This window comes from Piliocolobus tephrosceles, chromosome 16 (genome assembly GCF_002776525.5).
Source record: "Piliocolobus tephrosceles isolate RC106 chromosome 16, ASM277652v3, whole genome shotgun sequence".
Classification (NCBI taxonomy): domain Eukaryota; kingdom Metazoa; phylum Chordata; class Mammalia; order Primates; family Cercopithecidae; genus Piliocolobus; species Piliocolobus tephrosceles.
Window position 1 is genome coordinate 32,633,749 of NC_045449.1, and position 17,463 is coordinate 32,651,211.

A 17,463-nucleotide genomic window follows, 5' to 3' on the forward strand; every position below is an offset into this window, starting at 1 on the left:
TCTTCTCTTCTCTTCTCTTCTCTTCTCTTCTCTTCTCTTCTCTTCTCTTCTCTTCTCTTCTCTTCTCTTTCTTTTCCTTCTTTCTTTCTTTCGATGGATTCTTGGTCTGTCACCCAGGCTGGAGTGTAGTGGTGTGATCTTGGCTCACTGCAATCTCTGCCTCGTACGTTCAAGCGATTCTCCTGCCTCAGCCTCCCGAGTAGCTGGGACTACAGGCACGTGCCACCACACCTGCCTAATTTTTGTGTTTTTTTAGTGGGCACAGGGTTTCACCATATTGGTCAGGCTGGTCTCAAACTCCTGACCTCGTGATCCACCCACCTTGGCCTCCCAAAATGCTGGGATTACAGGCTTGAGCAACTGCGCTGGCCTAATCATATCACTTTTCTTTTGTGTAGTACTAATTTGGTGAGTGATATTTTTTTCTTCGCCAAATTTTGCATTCCTAAGTTGACATAGAATAAGGGATGTATTATGATCATTTTTGGGATAAGTTTTGAATCAATTTACTAATATCTTGTTAATGAGAAAGTATAGAGATTATTGGTCTTTCTTCTTTAAAAAAAAATGACATTTTTCTTTCTTTTTTCTTTTTTTAGCACAAGCCCACCGTACTGTTGTGTGGATCTGTATTCACTTCGTACTGGGGAGATGGTCAAGTCCATTCAATTTAAGACCCCTATTTATGATCTCCATTGCAATAAACGGTAAGGATATTTTCATGTTTCTTGTGTAAAATAAGAAACATGCTCTCCTGGGCATGGAGAACTCTACCAATTTCAGTGACTAACTTAGGTTTATTTTTAAAAATCTCAAGGAAACACTTTCTGAATTCTGTTCGGTGGAATAGCTCTAAGATTTCTTGATGAATATATTGAGACTTCTAGTCTTGATCCATTAGGGAATTGTAAATTCAGTTTAGTGGGGTATAGTGAGCATTTGTAAAACAAAATGAAAACGAATAGAAAGTATCTGAGCAAACTTAAAAATGTTAAGTATTGTTTTGAGAAATCTTTTAATATAGCTTTTTATATATATTTTATGTATGCTGATTTATGATGTGAAATATAGTTTTGTTGTGAGAACCCACCAAAATTTTTGAAAAGCATGTTCCTGAACTATAAAAAAAAAGTTTAAAAATATTATTATTCCTTCACACTTCACAGTGGAGCTAAAATAGGGACTAGACTAATTTGTATCCTTTAAAATTTATTTCATTTAATTGCTGGGAAAGTATTCAGATCTATCTTGAACTTCTTTGTGACCTCTATTGCTAATGACAAATTAATCACAGAACATTAGAGGAGAAAGGAACCTTAGGAATCTTCTATCACCACCCAGCACTTTCCTTTTCCATTTAAGCAAACTGAAGCCCTGGGATGGTGAATATCTTGATCATTAGCTCTTACGTGCCTTTTATAAATCTTCCATGCCATCAAAAAGCTAAACACATGAAATATAGAAAATAAATTGTTTTCTGCCATTTCAGTAAATTTAAGTGAAGCAAAAGACTCACAGGTTAGATTTTAAAGGGATGTTTTGAAAATTGACTCAGTAAGATTGAATGTAGAAGGGAGGGCAAAGACATGTTTAACAAATACAAATAAAAGGCAGCTAGGTTTTCATACTAATAAGAGAAATATTTGAATTCACGTATAGAAAGGTGAAAATTATAGGACGCAGGAAAAATACCCAATATATTATTGCTAGAAGGATATGATTGTCCCATGACACATCAGGTTGGTCAGAAGGGTAAAGAAGTGTTAAACAACATTATTGAATGGGTAGATCCTGCAGACATATTTAACCCTGAACTGTCCTTTGTGCTGTCACGAACTTGATTACATATTATTTGGTCAAAAAATAATGTGAACACATACAAAAAGTACAGAGAAGATTCTTAGACCACAGCTTCCCTGTATTTCAATTACATAAATGTACTAGAAATCAAAAAACAACACAAAACTCTTTCTCTTATTTGCTTTCCTCTTTAATTTAAAATGTTTGCTCCATTTTAAAGAGGAAATCAAAACTGTAATTGTATATCATCTGAGAATTAATAGCAAGATGTAGTTGCTCAGTTGCTTAGGTACTTTATTTAAAAGTTTCAGGTCCCCCACAGATAAGCGTAGTCACCTATATCTGAATTGTTCCTCATTCTCCAAAAAGCATATGTATCAATAAATGGAGCATGTAAAATCACCTGTAGCCCATGCTTAATTCATATAACTGCACAAGAGTGAATACTACAACTAGAAATTTTAAATTTGAGGATGGTAGAGCTTATTCAGGAGTCCTTGCAAGAGGTGATATGACAGAGTGTATGATGTGGCAGAAAGGAGACTATGTTGGGAATTTATTGGTGCAGAAGGGACATAAGTAAACTATGGTTCACTCCCAGAAGCATAGGCGGTGTTAGAGACCTAGTAGTTTAAAGCACTAAGGGATCAAGAGGGTCTGGGGAAGTGTGCTGGAACAGATGTATCCTTGAAAATTCCTTCTGGCAGTATGGCAGGCAATTTTAAGGTTAGTAAGTCTTCAAATAAATAAATGTAATAAAGAGAAGATATGATGTAAGCCTTACTGAAACAAGGTAGCAACACTGATTCAGAACATTTACCGCTCCCCCATTATAACCCCCAATAAAACAGTAATTTATAAGGTCTGATGCTAATGAAAAGATAGATAAGTGTACCAATGCAACAGAATAGAATCTCAGATTAGACACACACAACCCTCTTTGGACATGTGACTTATAAAGTTTCCGCTGCAGGTAAGTTTTTTCAAAAATTATTGCTCCAGCACTCAGATATTGATACAGAAAAAGCTCAAGTCTTGACTCCTAAACAAAAAACAATGCCATGTGAATTCTAACTCTAACCATGAAAGATAATACCATTTATTTGTAGGAACATTTTCAATTACAAATTCAATTTATTTTATATTTACAAGTCTGTTAAGATTTTAAAGTTCTTTCTAGCACAAGTTTTGATAATTTGTCTTGATAATTTGTCCATTCATTTTGATAATTTATCAATAGTTTTGACAATGGTCTTTCCAGTCATTTGTCCGTTAAGTTTTCTAATTTATTGGAATTAAGTTGTTTGTAACATTGTAATAAATTCCTTAATTTGTTTGTGACAAATTAAGTTGTTTGTAAATTCCTACATTGTTAATTTAATGACTGTAGGATATCTAGTGATGTCGGTAATTTGTGAATTCTATTTTCTTTTCTTTTTTGGGGGTTGGGAGGACTGGATCTCACTCTGTCACCCAGGCTGGAGTGCAGTGGCACCATCATGGCTAACTGCATCCTTAAACTCCCAAGCTCAAGCAGTCCTCTTGCCTCAGCCTTCCTGTATCTGGAACTGCAGGCATGTGCCACTGTGCCTGGCTAATTTTTTTTAACATTTTTTTTTGTAGAGACAAGGCCCCATTATGTTGTCCAGGCTGGTCTAGAACTCCTGAGTTCAGATGGTCCTCCTGTCTTGGCCTCCCAAAGGGCTGGGATTAGAGGCATGAGCCACTGTGCCCAGTCTCTCTGTTTTCTTGATCAGTCTACCTAGATATTTTGGTTTATTTCTAGCTGTAGATTTGTTTATAGGGAAGTAGTGTGAGGTATGTGTTGATTAGCAAGTTCAGCAGTTTATTTTCCAGTTTGCCAATGGTGGTTGTTTTCTTTTTTCCATAACCGGGCATTGTATTTAGTGAAGTCAATATGAAGACGATTATGTATTTCCTTTTCAATTTGTTAAAAGAATAAATTATGTTGGATGATTTCCCAGTGTTAAACCATTCTTACACCTTGGGTTTCACCCTAGGGGTAATTATCTATAATCCTTTTTATATATTCCTGGATTTAATTTTTGCATCTATGTTCATGAGGGAGATTCATGTATATTTTCTTTTTCTTGTTATGCCTTGTCTGTTGTTTTGTTTCATTCATTAGACACTTAGGAAGGTACTTCTTTTTTTGGAATTTTCTATGATAATTTGTATAGGATTGTTATTATATTTTTCTTTAATCTTTTGAGTTTCTGTTGTTGGATTCATATACATTTATGGTTATTATGACCCTTTATGAACCATCCTTTGTTAATATTGATATTCTTGTTCTTAATGTTTATCTGATAATAATATATCCATTTCAGCTCTTTTGTTACTATACGTATGGTACGTATTTTTCCATTTTTCAGTTTTAAGCTAGTTGTGTGTTTGAATTCGTTGGTGTAGATATAATATAGTATCATTATCCAGTCTGACAGTTTCTAGTTTTAAATATTCTGTTTATAAATTATGAGAAGGAATGAGATTATTATGTGCGTGTGTGTATATATATGTGTGAATATATGTGCATGTGTATGTGTGTATATACACTTAAATATAGTATGTGTATATCTATATGTATATACACACGTACACACACACCCCATATATATCTGTATGTATATATCTGTATGTATATACATACACATCCCATATCTATTTATCTGTATGTATATATCTGTATGTATATACATACACACACACCTCATATTTGTCTGTATGTATATATCTGTATGTATATACACCCATACACACATACCCCATATCTATCTGTATGTATATATCTGTATGTATATACATACACACACCCCCCATATCTATCTGTATGTATATACACACATACACCCCATATATATCTGTATGTATATACACACATACACACCCCATATATATCTGTATGTGTATATCTGTATGTATATATACACACACCCCATATATATCTGTATGTATATACCTGTATGTAATAAACACATACACACCCACCACATATATGTCTGTATGTATATACCTGTATATATATATACCTGTATGTATATGCACGCACACCCCATATATGTCTGTATGTATATACCTGTATGTATATGCACACACACCCCATATATGTCTGTATGTATGTATCTGTATGTATATACACACACACCCCATATATATCTGTATGTATGTGTCTATGTATACACACACATACACACCTCATATATATCTATATGTATACATCTCTATGTATATACACCTACCCCATATATATCTGTATGTATATATCTTTATGTATATACACACATACACACACACACCCCATAAATGCTTTCTCTTTGGTTCCATTGACTCTTAATAGTGGTGCATATTTTTTTGTGTGTGTGTTCCATTATTTGATATTTTCTGTCAAACACTGTGTATAAAGGAATAGTACAGATGTTGGTAATTAATATTTAAATATGGAAATGCCTTTTCTTCTATCAGGGCATTAAATGGGTATTAAGTTGATATAATATGTAGATGAGGTGGTTTGAGGCTTTAGTATAGTAACAGAACAGACATGGAATTTACAATTGAGTAATTCTAAAATTTCATATTATCTCCTTTATAAGGATATTGTCTCTATCTTTTTGTATATTCAGAGTACACATACATATGTATAGCAAATTGTCATTTATTAATAGCAAACAACCCAGTAAAATATATATAGAAAAGTTTTTAACAGGCCCAGCTAGAAAAAAAAAATCACAAGGATCTAACAGTTGCCACTCATTAGAATTATTCTGCATCAGTAAATGAAATTGTTGTTTTTAAAGATAAATAAAATTAATAAAGCATGCATATGAAATAATACATTTTCCTTTTTTTCTACTCATATTAGTATCTGTTGCTCAGATTTACCAGCCTCCAATTTTGAAAAATAAGCTATTAGTTTGTTAGATATTTAGTAACAATTATAACCTTCATTTGATTTTTTGAGGTAAATATTAAGCTTGGCTATTTATATTAATATCCTGGAAGGAATAGCACAACATAAAGTAGTGGCTTTGGATGTATTTTAGGTATTTTGCTTTAAAAAATTGTTTATAACTAAATTATTTTCTAATTATTTATAAATCTTGGGCATTGAGAAAAATACTGCTTTTACAGATTCTCAGTGTATTTTACTATATTGAATCAATCAGAAATAACTTATTTATGAGTAGCAGTTGTCTTAGATTTATATGTGTTGGGAAATTCATCTGCCATTTCAACTTAAAGTGATAGGTTACATAAATCCATTTTATCTTTAATACCATGACTAAAACATCACTGGAAAAACACTTTTAGTAGATAGCCAACAATGTATTATCTTCTCCATTCTTTTTTTTTTTTCTTTTTCATTTCCTTTTGAGACAGCATCTCACTATGTTGCCTAGGCTGGTCTCAATCTCCTGGGCTCAAGTGATTCTCCTGCCTCAGCCTCTTGAGTAGCTGGGATCACAGATGTGCAACACTGTGCTGGGCTTGATCTTATCCATCTTTAATGTAGACTTATTCGACTCAAAAATAAATGAAAACAAAACTTTATTTTATGTATTTGTATTTTTAGAGATGAGATCTTGCTGTTGCCTAGGCTGGAGTGCAGTGGCGTGATCATAGCTCCCTGCAGCCTTGACCTCCTGGGCTCAAGTGATCCTCCTGCCTCAGCCTCCTGAGTAGCTAGGACTACAGGCTCACACCACCACACCTGGCTAATTTATTTTTATTATTTCTTATAGAGATAGGGTCTTCCTATGTTGCCCAGGCTGGTCTCGACCTCCTGGGCTCAAGTGATCCTTCTGCCTTGGCCTCCAGGAATGTTGGGATTGTGGGCATGAGCCACCATGCCTGGTCAAAACAAAACTTTATTAAAAGACAAACATTTTTTGAGGTAGTAGTTTTTTCTTCCATCACTTTTCTTCTAGTCATCTCTATCTTACTTATATATAGGATTTTGTGATTTATATTTTTACACATTTTAAGAGGCAGAAGTTTCTAGCCTAAATATTATAGGAAGTGTTTAATTTTAAAATTGTATTAGTAGGCACTTGTTTTCATCTAGATGATATAATGCATTTCTGATTCCACTTACAGAATTTCACATTCACTTTTTTCTTTCTTTTTTTTCCCCCTCTAATTTTAGGATCCTTGTCGTAGTCTTGCAGGAGAAAATTGCTGCCTTTGATAGCTGTACTTTCACGAAGAAATTCTTTGTCACAAGTATGTACCAATTTTTTTTCCCTTCTTATGCCTTTGGGTTTATACTAATTACTTGACACAATCAGAAAACTAATTTTCTCAACAATATTTAATATTTTCAGTTTTGATGATTTTCTTGTGATTCTGTGGATGTTCTCATTGAGTAATATAATTGTATGATATATATTTTCAACTTTCCAACACATTTTCTTTATATTACTAAGCAAGCTTTGTTGTAGGTTACCTCAATGTCTCCCTACATACTCTCCTTGAGTAATTGTGATTTAGTTTCATGTAGCTGTTTCATACTTTCAAAGCAATTGTTAAATTGCTTAACATACCGTATTTTTATACATTGTACCTTTACATATGAGCAAAATTTGTTTCTACTAACATTAGTATCTGTCATTTAACCAAAAGGTTAAAAAACCATATTTTTCAAATAATTACTTATATTTTAAAAGAGTGTTTAAAAACCTTCAATACTGTTAAATAAACTTACGTACTTATAAAGCTGTAAGCACAATTTCCTTTAAAAGTTTTGTTTGTGTTTGTAAATTGATAATATTTGCAGCTTTTCTGTGGGAGTATTTGGCAGCTTGAGATTTTGTAATAGGAGAATTTGTGGTAAGTCCTCATTTGGGTCAACTTACAGATTTTCTGTATGATGGAAAAAAATGTAAACATGTAAAGCCTTGGAAAATATATTGGCAGAATCAGTATAGAAGTTGGCACATTTTCAAAGAAAGCAATTTAGCAATTTCATATTACCAATTTTACTATAATTTCTCAATTTAAACCATATATGACAGAGATAAGAGTGGAAAAACCTTTTACGCAGAAGAGAGAATAGAGTATGTATTCTTAGTTTTTATTGCTATTTGAAATGGTTAAATGTATCTTAAATATATAAATGTCTTCAGTTTTCAATAATTTAGCCTATTATGTAAACATGTAATAATATAGTGCTATGGCAAAAATACTGTATCTTAATTAAATTTCTAGTGCCACAGATATGTCATTTCTTTTCCTGTAAAGGCCACAAGCAATAACTTTTTATTTTGGGAAATATATACATGTATATAATTAGAGTAGTAGTATGATAAACACCCATGCATTTATTATCTAGTTTCAACAGCTATCAAATAATGGACAGTCTTTTTCATTTATGCCCCTTCCCCGATTATTTTGAAGCATATTGCAGGCATTATAGAATTTAATTTGTACATATTTATTATCTACATCTGAAAGAGAAGAACTTGAAAAATTACCAAGTGATTATATAATTATCCAAACTGCAGTCTTTTGATTTGCACAGTTGCCATACTGGATTTAACTCTGATCAACATATGTAAACTTGTAAAGTCCTGAGTGAACACAGATATATGGTTATCTTGTCTGTTTACTACCAATGAAACTCCCAAGGTTTTTGGTACACCAAAACCTACTTTATGAAAGTTTAGCGTCCTTGCTAAATCTTTTCTGCAACTCAATTTTCATGCTTCTTATGTCCCATTTAATTTGAATCACTCGTTATTCTCATTTTGTTGGAGGTATATTTTTTCTTTGTCTTCGTGACTGGAATGGCCTTTTCACTAATACCTCTTCTCCTTATGATGTTTTAATCCTATGTATCTTTCTGGGCCCAGTGTAGATAGTAATTCTTATATGAAGTCTTTCTTGACCCCTTTAGCTTACAGCAACTTCTCCTTTTAAATCCCCTAAAGATAACATTTCCCACCGTCTGTTGGAAGAACATTAGATTTTCAACATACTTTGCAAATCAGGATTCCCTGATCAAATATGCTTAGAAAATGCTACCTTCTGGTGAGACTGGCAATGGTGATTAGTATTTTGTCTGTTTAAATTTATTTAATACATTTCTTTATTTCCCATATTTATTTGATAACAGACCTCATTTGTTACCCAACACCCTTTGGGAATGCTTTTGTAGTATGTCATCTCTGCTTCTCTTAAGGCACGTACATTCTATCTTGTATACATTTTCTATCGGTTTGCCACTAGACAGTAATCTCATTGAGAGGAGAGTTACTCAGTTTGTTTTGGATTGAGGAAATAAAGTTTTACCATGGAAGGCATAGTGTGCCTATTATGTCCTTGCCAACATAAAAATATTAATGATTTTTTTGTTCTTTTAATAATAAAACCCAGTTCACGAAAGATGAATACATTTATCAAAATTATGTTCTGGTTTCAAAGCACAAGTTTTTCTTTTTCAGGATGTTTAGTTAACGAAAATGTTTGTGATAATAGTGTGTCTGAAAGTGTAGTGTTTCTCTGCCAACAGTTATCAGATGAGGAATAAAATTATTTATATAGGATCAGTACAGATCTTTATAGGTCTGAGTTGGAAATTAAAAGTAAGTGGTGAATATTTTAAGAAATGAATACACACACACACTATATATATAGATAAATGAAATTTCTCTCTTACAAGTCACATTGGGGTAAATCCAGAAATTTTGGAAAGGATGAGTTTGTTAGAAAATTATGTCTTCATAGGCGTCAGCTCTTGAGTATCTCTGTCGTATCTGCAGTACCTCTCCTGTCTATCTCTAAAGGATTTCCTCTTTGAAAATGGGATCTTCTGTTCTGCAAACTTTTAGTAAGCATGAAACATAAGTCAAATTTGATAAAAGCGAACAGGAGACTGACTGAGTTGTTAGCAGTCTTTCTTAATGCCTTTCATGCTTTCCTTTTTCCTTAATGTCTTTTTGGGACATCTTTGCTATGTATTCCTGAATACTTCCCCCTGAATTGCTGGACCACTGAATAGATAAAACAAGTTTTGTTAAAGCATTAGTCTCTCTTGTATTCTGTGAATTCTTCACTACAGGAAGAAGAGATCTAGAGGGGTCAACAGTGTTTGTGGTACTGTAGAAAGGTACTTTAAAAGTGAAATACAGCTTTTAGTTAAGTCCTGGTCAAGTGGCTGGAGGTCCACAGTGATGAACTTTTAGTAATTCCCGACCCATAAAGATTATCACTTATTCTTTCAGAGTAATGTTTGCATAATGGTTCCCATGGGTTGGGCATTCCTTAAAATCTGTTTAGTGTGGATTTCATAAAATCTGAAATGTATGTTACTTAAATGGTTAAAATGTTGAAAAAGGAGTAGTAAATAAAAGTACATTCTGTCATTTCTGGGAATAAATGTTGGAAATAAGTGTAATTAACTATGTATATAAGCCCAGTAATGTCTTTTTTTTTTTTTTTTTGGAGATGGAGTCTCACTCTTTTGCCCAGGCTGGAGTGCAGTGGCATGTTCTCGGCTTACTGCAGCCTCCACCTCCTGGGCTCAAGCAATTCTCCTCCTCAGCTTCCCGAGTAGCTGGGACTACAGGCTTGCACCACCATGCCCGGCTAATTTTTGCATTTTTAGTAGAGATGGGGTTTTACCATGTTGTCCAGGCTGGTCTCGAACTCCTGAGCTCAGGTGATCTACCCTCCTTGGCCTTCCAAAGTGCTAGAATTACAGGCATGAGCCTCCATGCCCGGCCAGTAATGTCTTGGTGAGGAAAGATGTTTTTAATTTCAATATAGTTGTCAGAAGGTAGGATAGTGCATATCCTTGGGAAGAATAGTGACTGAAAGGGAGTATAAGAGGGTGCTTTGGGGAATCTATAATGTCCTTTTTTTGTCTGGTTGTTATTTATGTGTTCAATATGTGTTCACTTTGTTGATTTGGGTAATGGTGCATGTATATTATATTTCAATACACACTTAATATGAAAAAGTTCAGAAAGCAACAGTAACATATGTTTGTGATTTCTTTCTTTGTACTCTGGATACAATTTGATGTAGCCTTTCACTATAGGTCCCCCTTACCTGTTCATCTACAAATACCCTTACCAATACTAGTAATGTATTTTATTTCATATTTCTGTTAGGAAGTATGTCATTCTTAGTTACAAATTATTTTTCTTGAAAACCCTAGGGGTCAAATTTATGCATATGACATATGATTTTAGGTTGGTAAGATTGATGATATTCTGCACATATTTGAATGAAGGAATTTGGCCGATTTTCTTTGAAATTACAGCTTCCTCTAAAGTGATTTATATCAATATTTAGAGCAAAATTTACCATGACCAGATTTTTAAAATTAAGGAACAAAGGGTGCCACTTCATGAGTTGAAAGAATCTTATTTTCCTCCAGTTTCTCCATCTTCTCCCTGTTCCTTTCTACAGACTGAAACTTTTGTCAGGTGAATCCTATGCCTGTAAGCTGGTTTTGCCTGTTAGACTGAAAGGTATAGGATATAGAGATTGGAGGACAGGATACTGGGGTGTAGGGAGCGGGTGGGACAGGGTACACTGAGATAGCATTTGTGGTAGTTCATTTGCCTGTAGCACATAGTTTTTCTCCATTTATTGGTACCTAGTTCTTAAAGTAGGACTACATAGCCCATGTCAAATGACAAGATCTCCACTTAATGAGGATGTTGTTTTGATCATGCAAGCAGTTATCTTCTAAAATAGTTTGAAAAGGTTTTGTATAATATCTTTTTAGTGCATTGGTTATATACGAATACAATGAAGGGACTGTAAAATAAGTAGAGACAGTTGTGTCCATCAGAGCAAGCATCATGGGAATTTGTGCCAAAGGGTGGAAGGAACAGGTAAAGAGAGCTGATAGAGGACTGTTAATGGAACGAATCCAATATGATGAGAAAGGAGACACCTTTGTATTTGGATATAAAGAAAAAGTCGCCTTGGGCAGCTGTCTGATGTGGAAATCCAAAACCCATGTATGATTAGGAAAACAAAAGACAAAGACTGATAGATGTCATTAGCAGTCATTTTCAGTGTTCTTAAATTGAAAGATAGATATGAAGTCTCCAGAGAGATCAAAGGAATGTACAGTAAGCAATCTTATTCCATTGGTGTCTGTTTTTACTTGGAGGAGAAAACTTATTTCTTATAATCTTAGTGTTATTTCTTGGTTTTAATGTGTTCTTCATTTATGTTAATGATTGATAACAAATAGAACAAATAGGAATGGAAATTTTACTTTAAAATGCAAAATTATCTTTACGTTTTGAAAGAGGAGCTTTGCTTTTATATGAAGAAACAGGTTTGTATTATTTATGAGAATTCATCGATAGGTTAGTGTGAGTTCTAAGTTCAGCTTACATTAAAAGTTAGACCTATGTTTGTTTTTCTGGGTTCTCCATAAGATGGACAAGGTCACTATGATGTTTTTAGGGCATGTGCTGGTGCCGGATACATAGCGGACACTCAGTGAATATGTATGCAATGAACTAACTTGTGACTTTTTCATTCTCTGCACACAGTTCTCACCCATTGAGTCTTAGAATGGCAGTACTCTGAAATTCATGGTATGCTTCATATACATGAAAAGTAAACCAAAAATAAAACAGGAGTTTTAAACTCAAAACTCATAAAAACTTATGAGAGTTGTTAATCAGCTGTATGATGGTTAAACAAATCTGTGAAATGGTATTTAATGTTTTATATGCTTATGTGTTTTTCTGGGGAGGATGTTCACATTTTTATTGTTGTTGTTTTTTGGTTTTTTTTGAGATGGAGTCTCGCTCTGTCATCAGGCTGGAGTGCTGTGGCGCAATCTCGGCTCACTGCAACCTCCGCCTCCTGGGTTCAGGTGATTCTCCTGCCTCAGCCTCTCAAGTAGCTGGTATTACAGGCGCCCACCACCACACCCAGCTAATTTTTGTATTTTTAGTAGAGATGGGGTTTCATCATATTGGCCAGGATGGTCTTGATCTCTTGACCTTGTGATCCGCCTGCCTCGGCCTCCAAAAGTGCTGGGATTACAGACATGAGCCACTGCACCCAGCCATATGCCACATTTTATCTGATCATTAGTTGACAGATATTTGATTTGTTTCTACTTTTGGGCTGTTGTTGATAATGCTTGTATGAACACCAGTGCACAAGTTTTTCAGTGGACATATGTTCTCTTGGGTATGAACATTTAGCTACAAGTTTTTGTAATTTTGAAATTTGAATTTCCCTGATGGCTAATGACACTGACCATTTTTAATGTGCTTATTTGCCATTTGTATATCTTTGTCCATTTTAAAATTATTTGTCTTTTCAATACTGAGTGGTAATAGTAATTTTTGTATTATAGATATGTCACTTATCAGATACATTTTTTGCAAAAAATGTTCCCTCATTCTTTAGATTGTCTTTTCACTTTCTTCTTTTTTTTTGTTTTGTTTTTTGTTTTTTTTTTTGTTTGTTTGTTTGTTTTTGAAACAAAGTCTCGCTGTCTCCCAGGCTGGAGTGCAGTGGCGCAATCTTGGCTCACTGCAAGCTTTGCCTCCCGGGTTCACGCCATTCTCCTGCCTCAGCCTCCCAGGTAGCTGGGACTACAGGCGCCCGCCACCACGCCCAGCTAATTTTTTGTATTTTTAGTAGAGACGGGATTTCACCGTGTTAGCCAGGATGGTCTCGATCTCCTGACCTCATGATCCACCTGCCTCGGCCTCCCAAGGTGCTAGGATTACAGATGTGAGACACTGCACCTGGCCTGGTCTTTTCACTTTCTTGATGGTGTCCTTTAAAGCATGTTAAATTTGCATTTGTTTTGATGAAGTCCAATTTATGTATTTTTATTTTGTCCTATGTAAGAAACCGTTGCCTAATCCAAGGTCATGAAAATTTGCAATATTTTGTTCTAAGAATTTAACTGTTTAGCTTTTATATTTAAACCTCTGTTCCATTTTTGTATGTGGTGTGAGCTAGGGGTCCACCTTCATTCCAGTCTAAATGGTTTTGCATTTGGATATCCAGTAGTCCCAGCACCATTGTTGAAAAGACTTCTTTCACCATTGACTTGTCTTGGTATTCTTGTTGAAAATCAGTTGACTTATAAATGTAAATGCCTGTTTTCTTAAAAAAAAAGAGCTCAGACTTTTTATTTGTCCTTGCCATGAAAAATAAGGCAAAGTATCACAGAGGGTAGTTCATTTTTTTGTTTTTTGAAATGAGTTCAGGTCGCCTCTCCATTAGGACCACTTTCTGGGAGGGTGCCATCTAAAATTGCATCATGCTTGTGTACCTTCTTATACTTTTTTTGGAATGGAAAAATATAGTGTGCTTCTAAAAAAAATTTACCTTCATTTAAATTGGGAAATGAGTTCTTTTAACATCCAGTTCTCTTTCTTTGTCCAAAAACATTGTAAACATGTTAGAATTAGGCCTAGTATTATAGACATTCATGTTCCCCCAACCCCTGCACTTGTTTTCAGAGTTTACCTAGAGGCAAAGGTTAATCTTTAAAGGAGTCATGCTTATAAGGTTGGGATGGTGCTAAGTGGCTTATGTTCGGTTCTCTGATTCCAGCTATAAAGCATTCTTTTGGCAAGCAGGAAAATGGTTGTTTTCATTACAATATACTGTAATTCTTGAGGTCCACTGAACTCTAAAAATATGGACTCAAAAGATGAAATGAAGAATTGTAAACTGTTTTTCCTTAGGATCCTTTTGTATTTGTGAGGTTAAAGTGGTTATCAGAATTGACTGAGAGTTAGATTATTTAGTTTTAAAGCTAATTCAGGAGATTAGCTATGTCTAATGTGACACCACAGTTCACAGGTACTTGATTCTGTTTTTCATGACAAATTTTAAAAGGGGAAAAACTTTCTTATAGATCATATTTATCCCATTTCTTCAGCTCTGAAATTGTCAGTAGAATACATGTGTACATACTCATATAAAAGTATATTTTAATGAATATTAATTTATTCAATAAGAATCTAATCTATTGTGTAAATACTACACAATTTATATTAGAGTATGTTGTCTTTGTACAATTTTAGTGCGTTTTTGTCCTATATATGTTTCCATAATATGCATTTAATAGATAATAGTAATATTACAGTTAACCTGAGGTCAGTTTTCCAGAAACCCAAAGTATTGCAAACATATTCCTTCAAACAGTAGCATAAATGAACAGTTTTTTAAAAAGTGAGCAATAAAATGAGAAAGCTTTTATTTTATTTATGTGGACTTTGTTTTAGGGTCTGTCTCTTCTCTATAAGTTTATTATTTTCTTTTCAAGACAAAAATTCAAGATAGATGGCAGTTTAGGGAGCTGGGCTCAAAATGGCTGTATACTGGAAGCGACAGTAAGGTGTGCTTCTTTAGTGCTTTTGAGCATAGCAATAGGAACATAGTCAGAATGAGTAGCGAGTGGTGGCAGGGGAGAGCCAGTGGTGAAGAAAACAGATGATTCAATTTATATATCCCTCTAATCAAGTTGGAGGAAGATAGAAAATAAAGAGTAAATATATGTCATAGAACAATTAACTGTTGTTATTGGCTAGAACTGCAAACAAGAAGAATGATATTGAGTGAAATGTAAATACAAAGGATTATGCAGTTCCCCAACATCTTTCTGTGGAGGCAGCCTTTCAGAGTTACTTGTCCTCATTGGCCTCAATGAGGTCAAATACTCATTCTTTTTCTCTCCCTATTGTAGTATCATGTCTGATAGTCTCATTTTCTTTTGCCTTTAAATTCCTGAACCCATCACATCATTTCTCTCTCCTCTCCCAAAATTCTTCCTTGATTTATGAGTGTTAGACTTAAAATGGCTCCTCTTAACTTCATTCTCTTGTTTAGGAATAACTGTGTAAAATGCCCAGTGTTTGCTGAAAGTGATGACCAGTTCTTTCCAGATTTGTTTCTTATTGGGAAAGAATTAAGCCAAAAGGAAACTAAATAGAGGGCGAAAAATGCTTAGCTAACAAAATAATTACTAGTGTTACGGGAATTTTATGTGAGACTTGAAAAAATATAAGCATTTGATTTTTCTGTTTTTCTGGCATCGACATGATGCACCAACAGAAAAGTTATTAAGAAATTTCTCAATAGTGCCATTTGAATTTTTCAGGCTGCTATCCATGTCCAGGGCCAAACATGAATCCTATTGCTCTTGGGAGCCGTTGGCTTGCTTATGCAGAAAACAAGGTAAGACGTGGCCTGTGTTTGGATTATTTGTATTGGAGCAAGTGTTGAAGGATGTTCCATAATAAATACCTATGCTCCATAGGTGATTACCAGTAATAAATGTTTAACTTACTAGTTCATTTGCTTTGGTTTTGTTTTAATTGTGCAACTAATAATTGAACTCTTTTAAGGATTTATAAATGTTTGGCAGTTGTCATTAAGTCCAGACTCTGTAGAACCTTAATTGTTTAAGCTTGGTTTTATATAAAGAACTTCATCCTATTAAAGTACAGCATTGAGATGACCACAGTAGGTTTCTGACTTTTTAGAAATCAGGAGGCAGGAGTAATGTCTGTCTTCATTGGTAGATTAGAAACTTGGGCATAGAATAATTTAATTGACAGGGCTGGGCATGATAGCTCACACCTGTAATCCCAGCACTTTGGGAGGCTGAGGCAGGTGGATCATTTAAAGTCAGGAGTTCGAGACCAGCCTGACTAACATGGTGAAACCCCGTCTTTACGAAAAATACAAAAATTAGCCAGGCCTGGTGGCACACGCCTGTAATCCCAGCTACTCAGGAGGCTGAGGCAGGAGAATCACTTGAGCCTGGGAGGCGGAGGTTGTAGTGAGCTGAGATCGCACCACTGCACTCCAGTCTGGGCAACAGAATGAGACCCTGTCTCAAAAAAAGAAAAAAAAAAAAAGAATAATTTAATTGACGTTAACTATATGCTAACAATTATATCTAAACAAGGGTTCAGCCATTTGTTTTAATAATTAAATCACAGATGTTCACATTTTGTTGACTTTTTCAGTTATTTATCAATTTATTTATTAAGGTCATCATAGTAAGTGAAGATACTGTATGCACTAGGAATTTTATTTATGTCTAAGGAAAAAGGTAAATTTGAATCTTCAAAAAGAAAGGTAAAGTTCTTTTAATTCCATTTAGTACCCTGCATGTGAATATAGAAAGAAATCCTCTAAAAGAAGATTGCTATTTTTGGTTTTGTTTTTGCTGGTTGCATAGTTATTGTATCTTGAGATTAATATGAATTAATATGAAATAGTTCTTGACAAAATTAGGATGTGGTAACTAAAGTAGCTATTTGGTAAAGCTAAATCTACTAAATCTCTAGCCTCTGGAATGTACAAAAATCAAGAAACTACTGAAGAAAATTATTTTTTCGGATAAATTCGTTGAGATCTTATCCCTTAGTCTGTCTGTAACTACTAGATATGTTACATCTTACTGAATTCTGTATTTATATTCCCTTTTTTTCTTTCTCTTGATTTTCCAGTATATCTTATAAAAATAACTCTTTCAAATTAATTCTTTTAAAACAAAACAAGAGGCATACAAGTAAGTGTAGTGACACAATGGTATCTTCTAACGTTTCTATCTGTAAAGCATTTCCCTTGAGTGCTGGAAATATTCAAGACAAAGATGTATAAATTGTCCCTTGGGTCTTGTGG

General features: G+C 34.3%; 1 protein-coding gene across 8 annotated transcripts in view; it reads left to right on the plus strand.

Moving 5' to 3' along the window:
- Window positions 1-17,463, plus strand: part of BCAS3 (BCAS3 microtubule associated cell migration factor) — a 722,154-nt gene that overhangs the window by 196,500 nt on the left and 508,191 nt on the right. For all 8 annotated transcript variants that reach the window (XM_023204675.3, XM_023204674.3, XM_023204677.2 and 5 more), the window contains 3 exons: window positions 600-707; window positions 6,965-7,041; window positions 15,929-16,005. In XM_023204675.3, coding sequence (XP_023060443.1) covers window positions 600-707; window positions 6,965-7,041; window positions 15,929-16,005 — 262 coding nt within the window. The remainder of the gene's footprint in view (window positions 1-599; window positions 708-6,964; window positions 7,042-15,928; window positions 16,006-17,463) is intronic.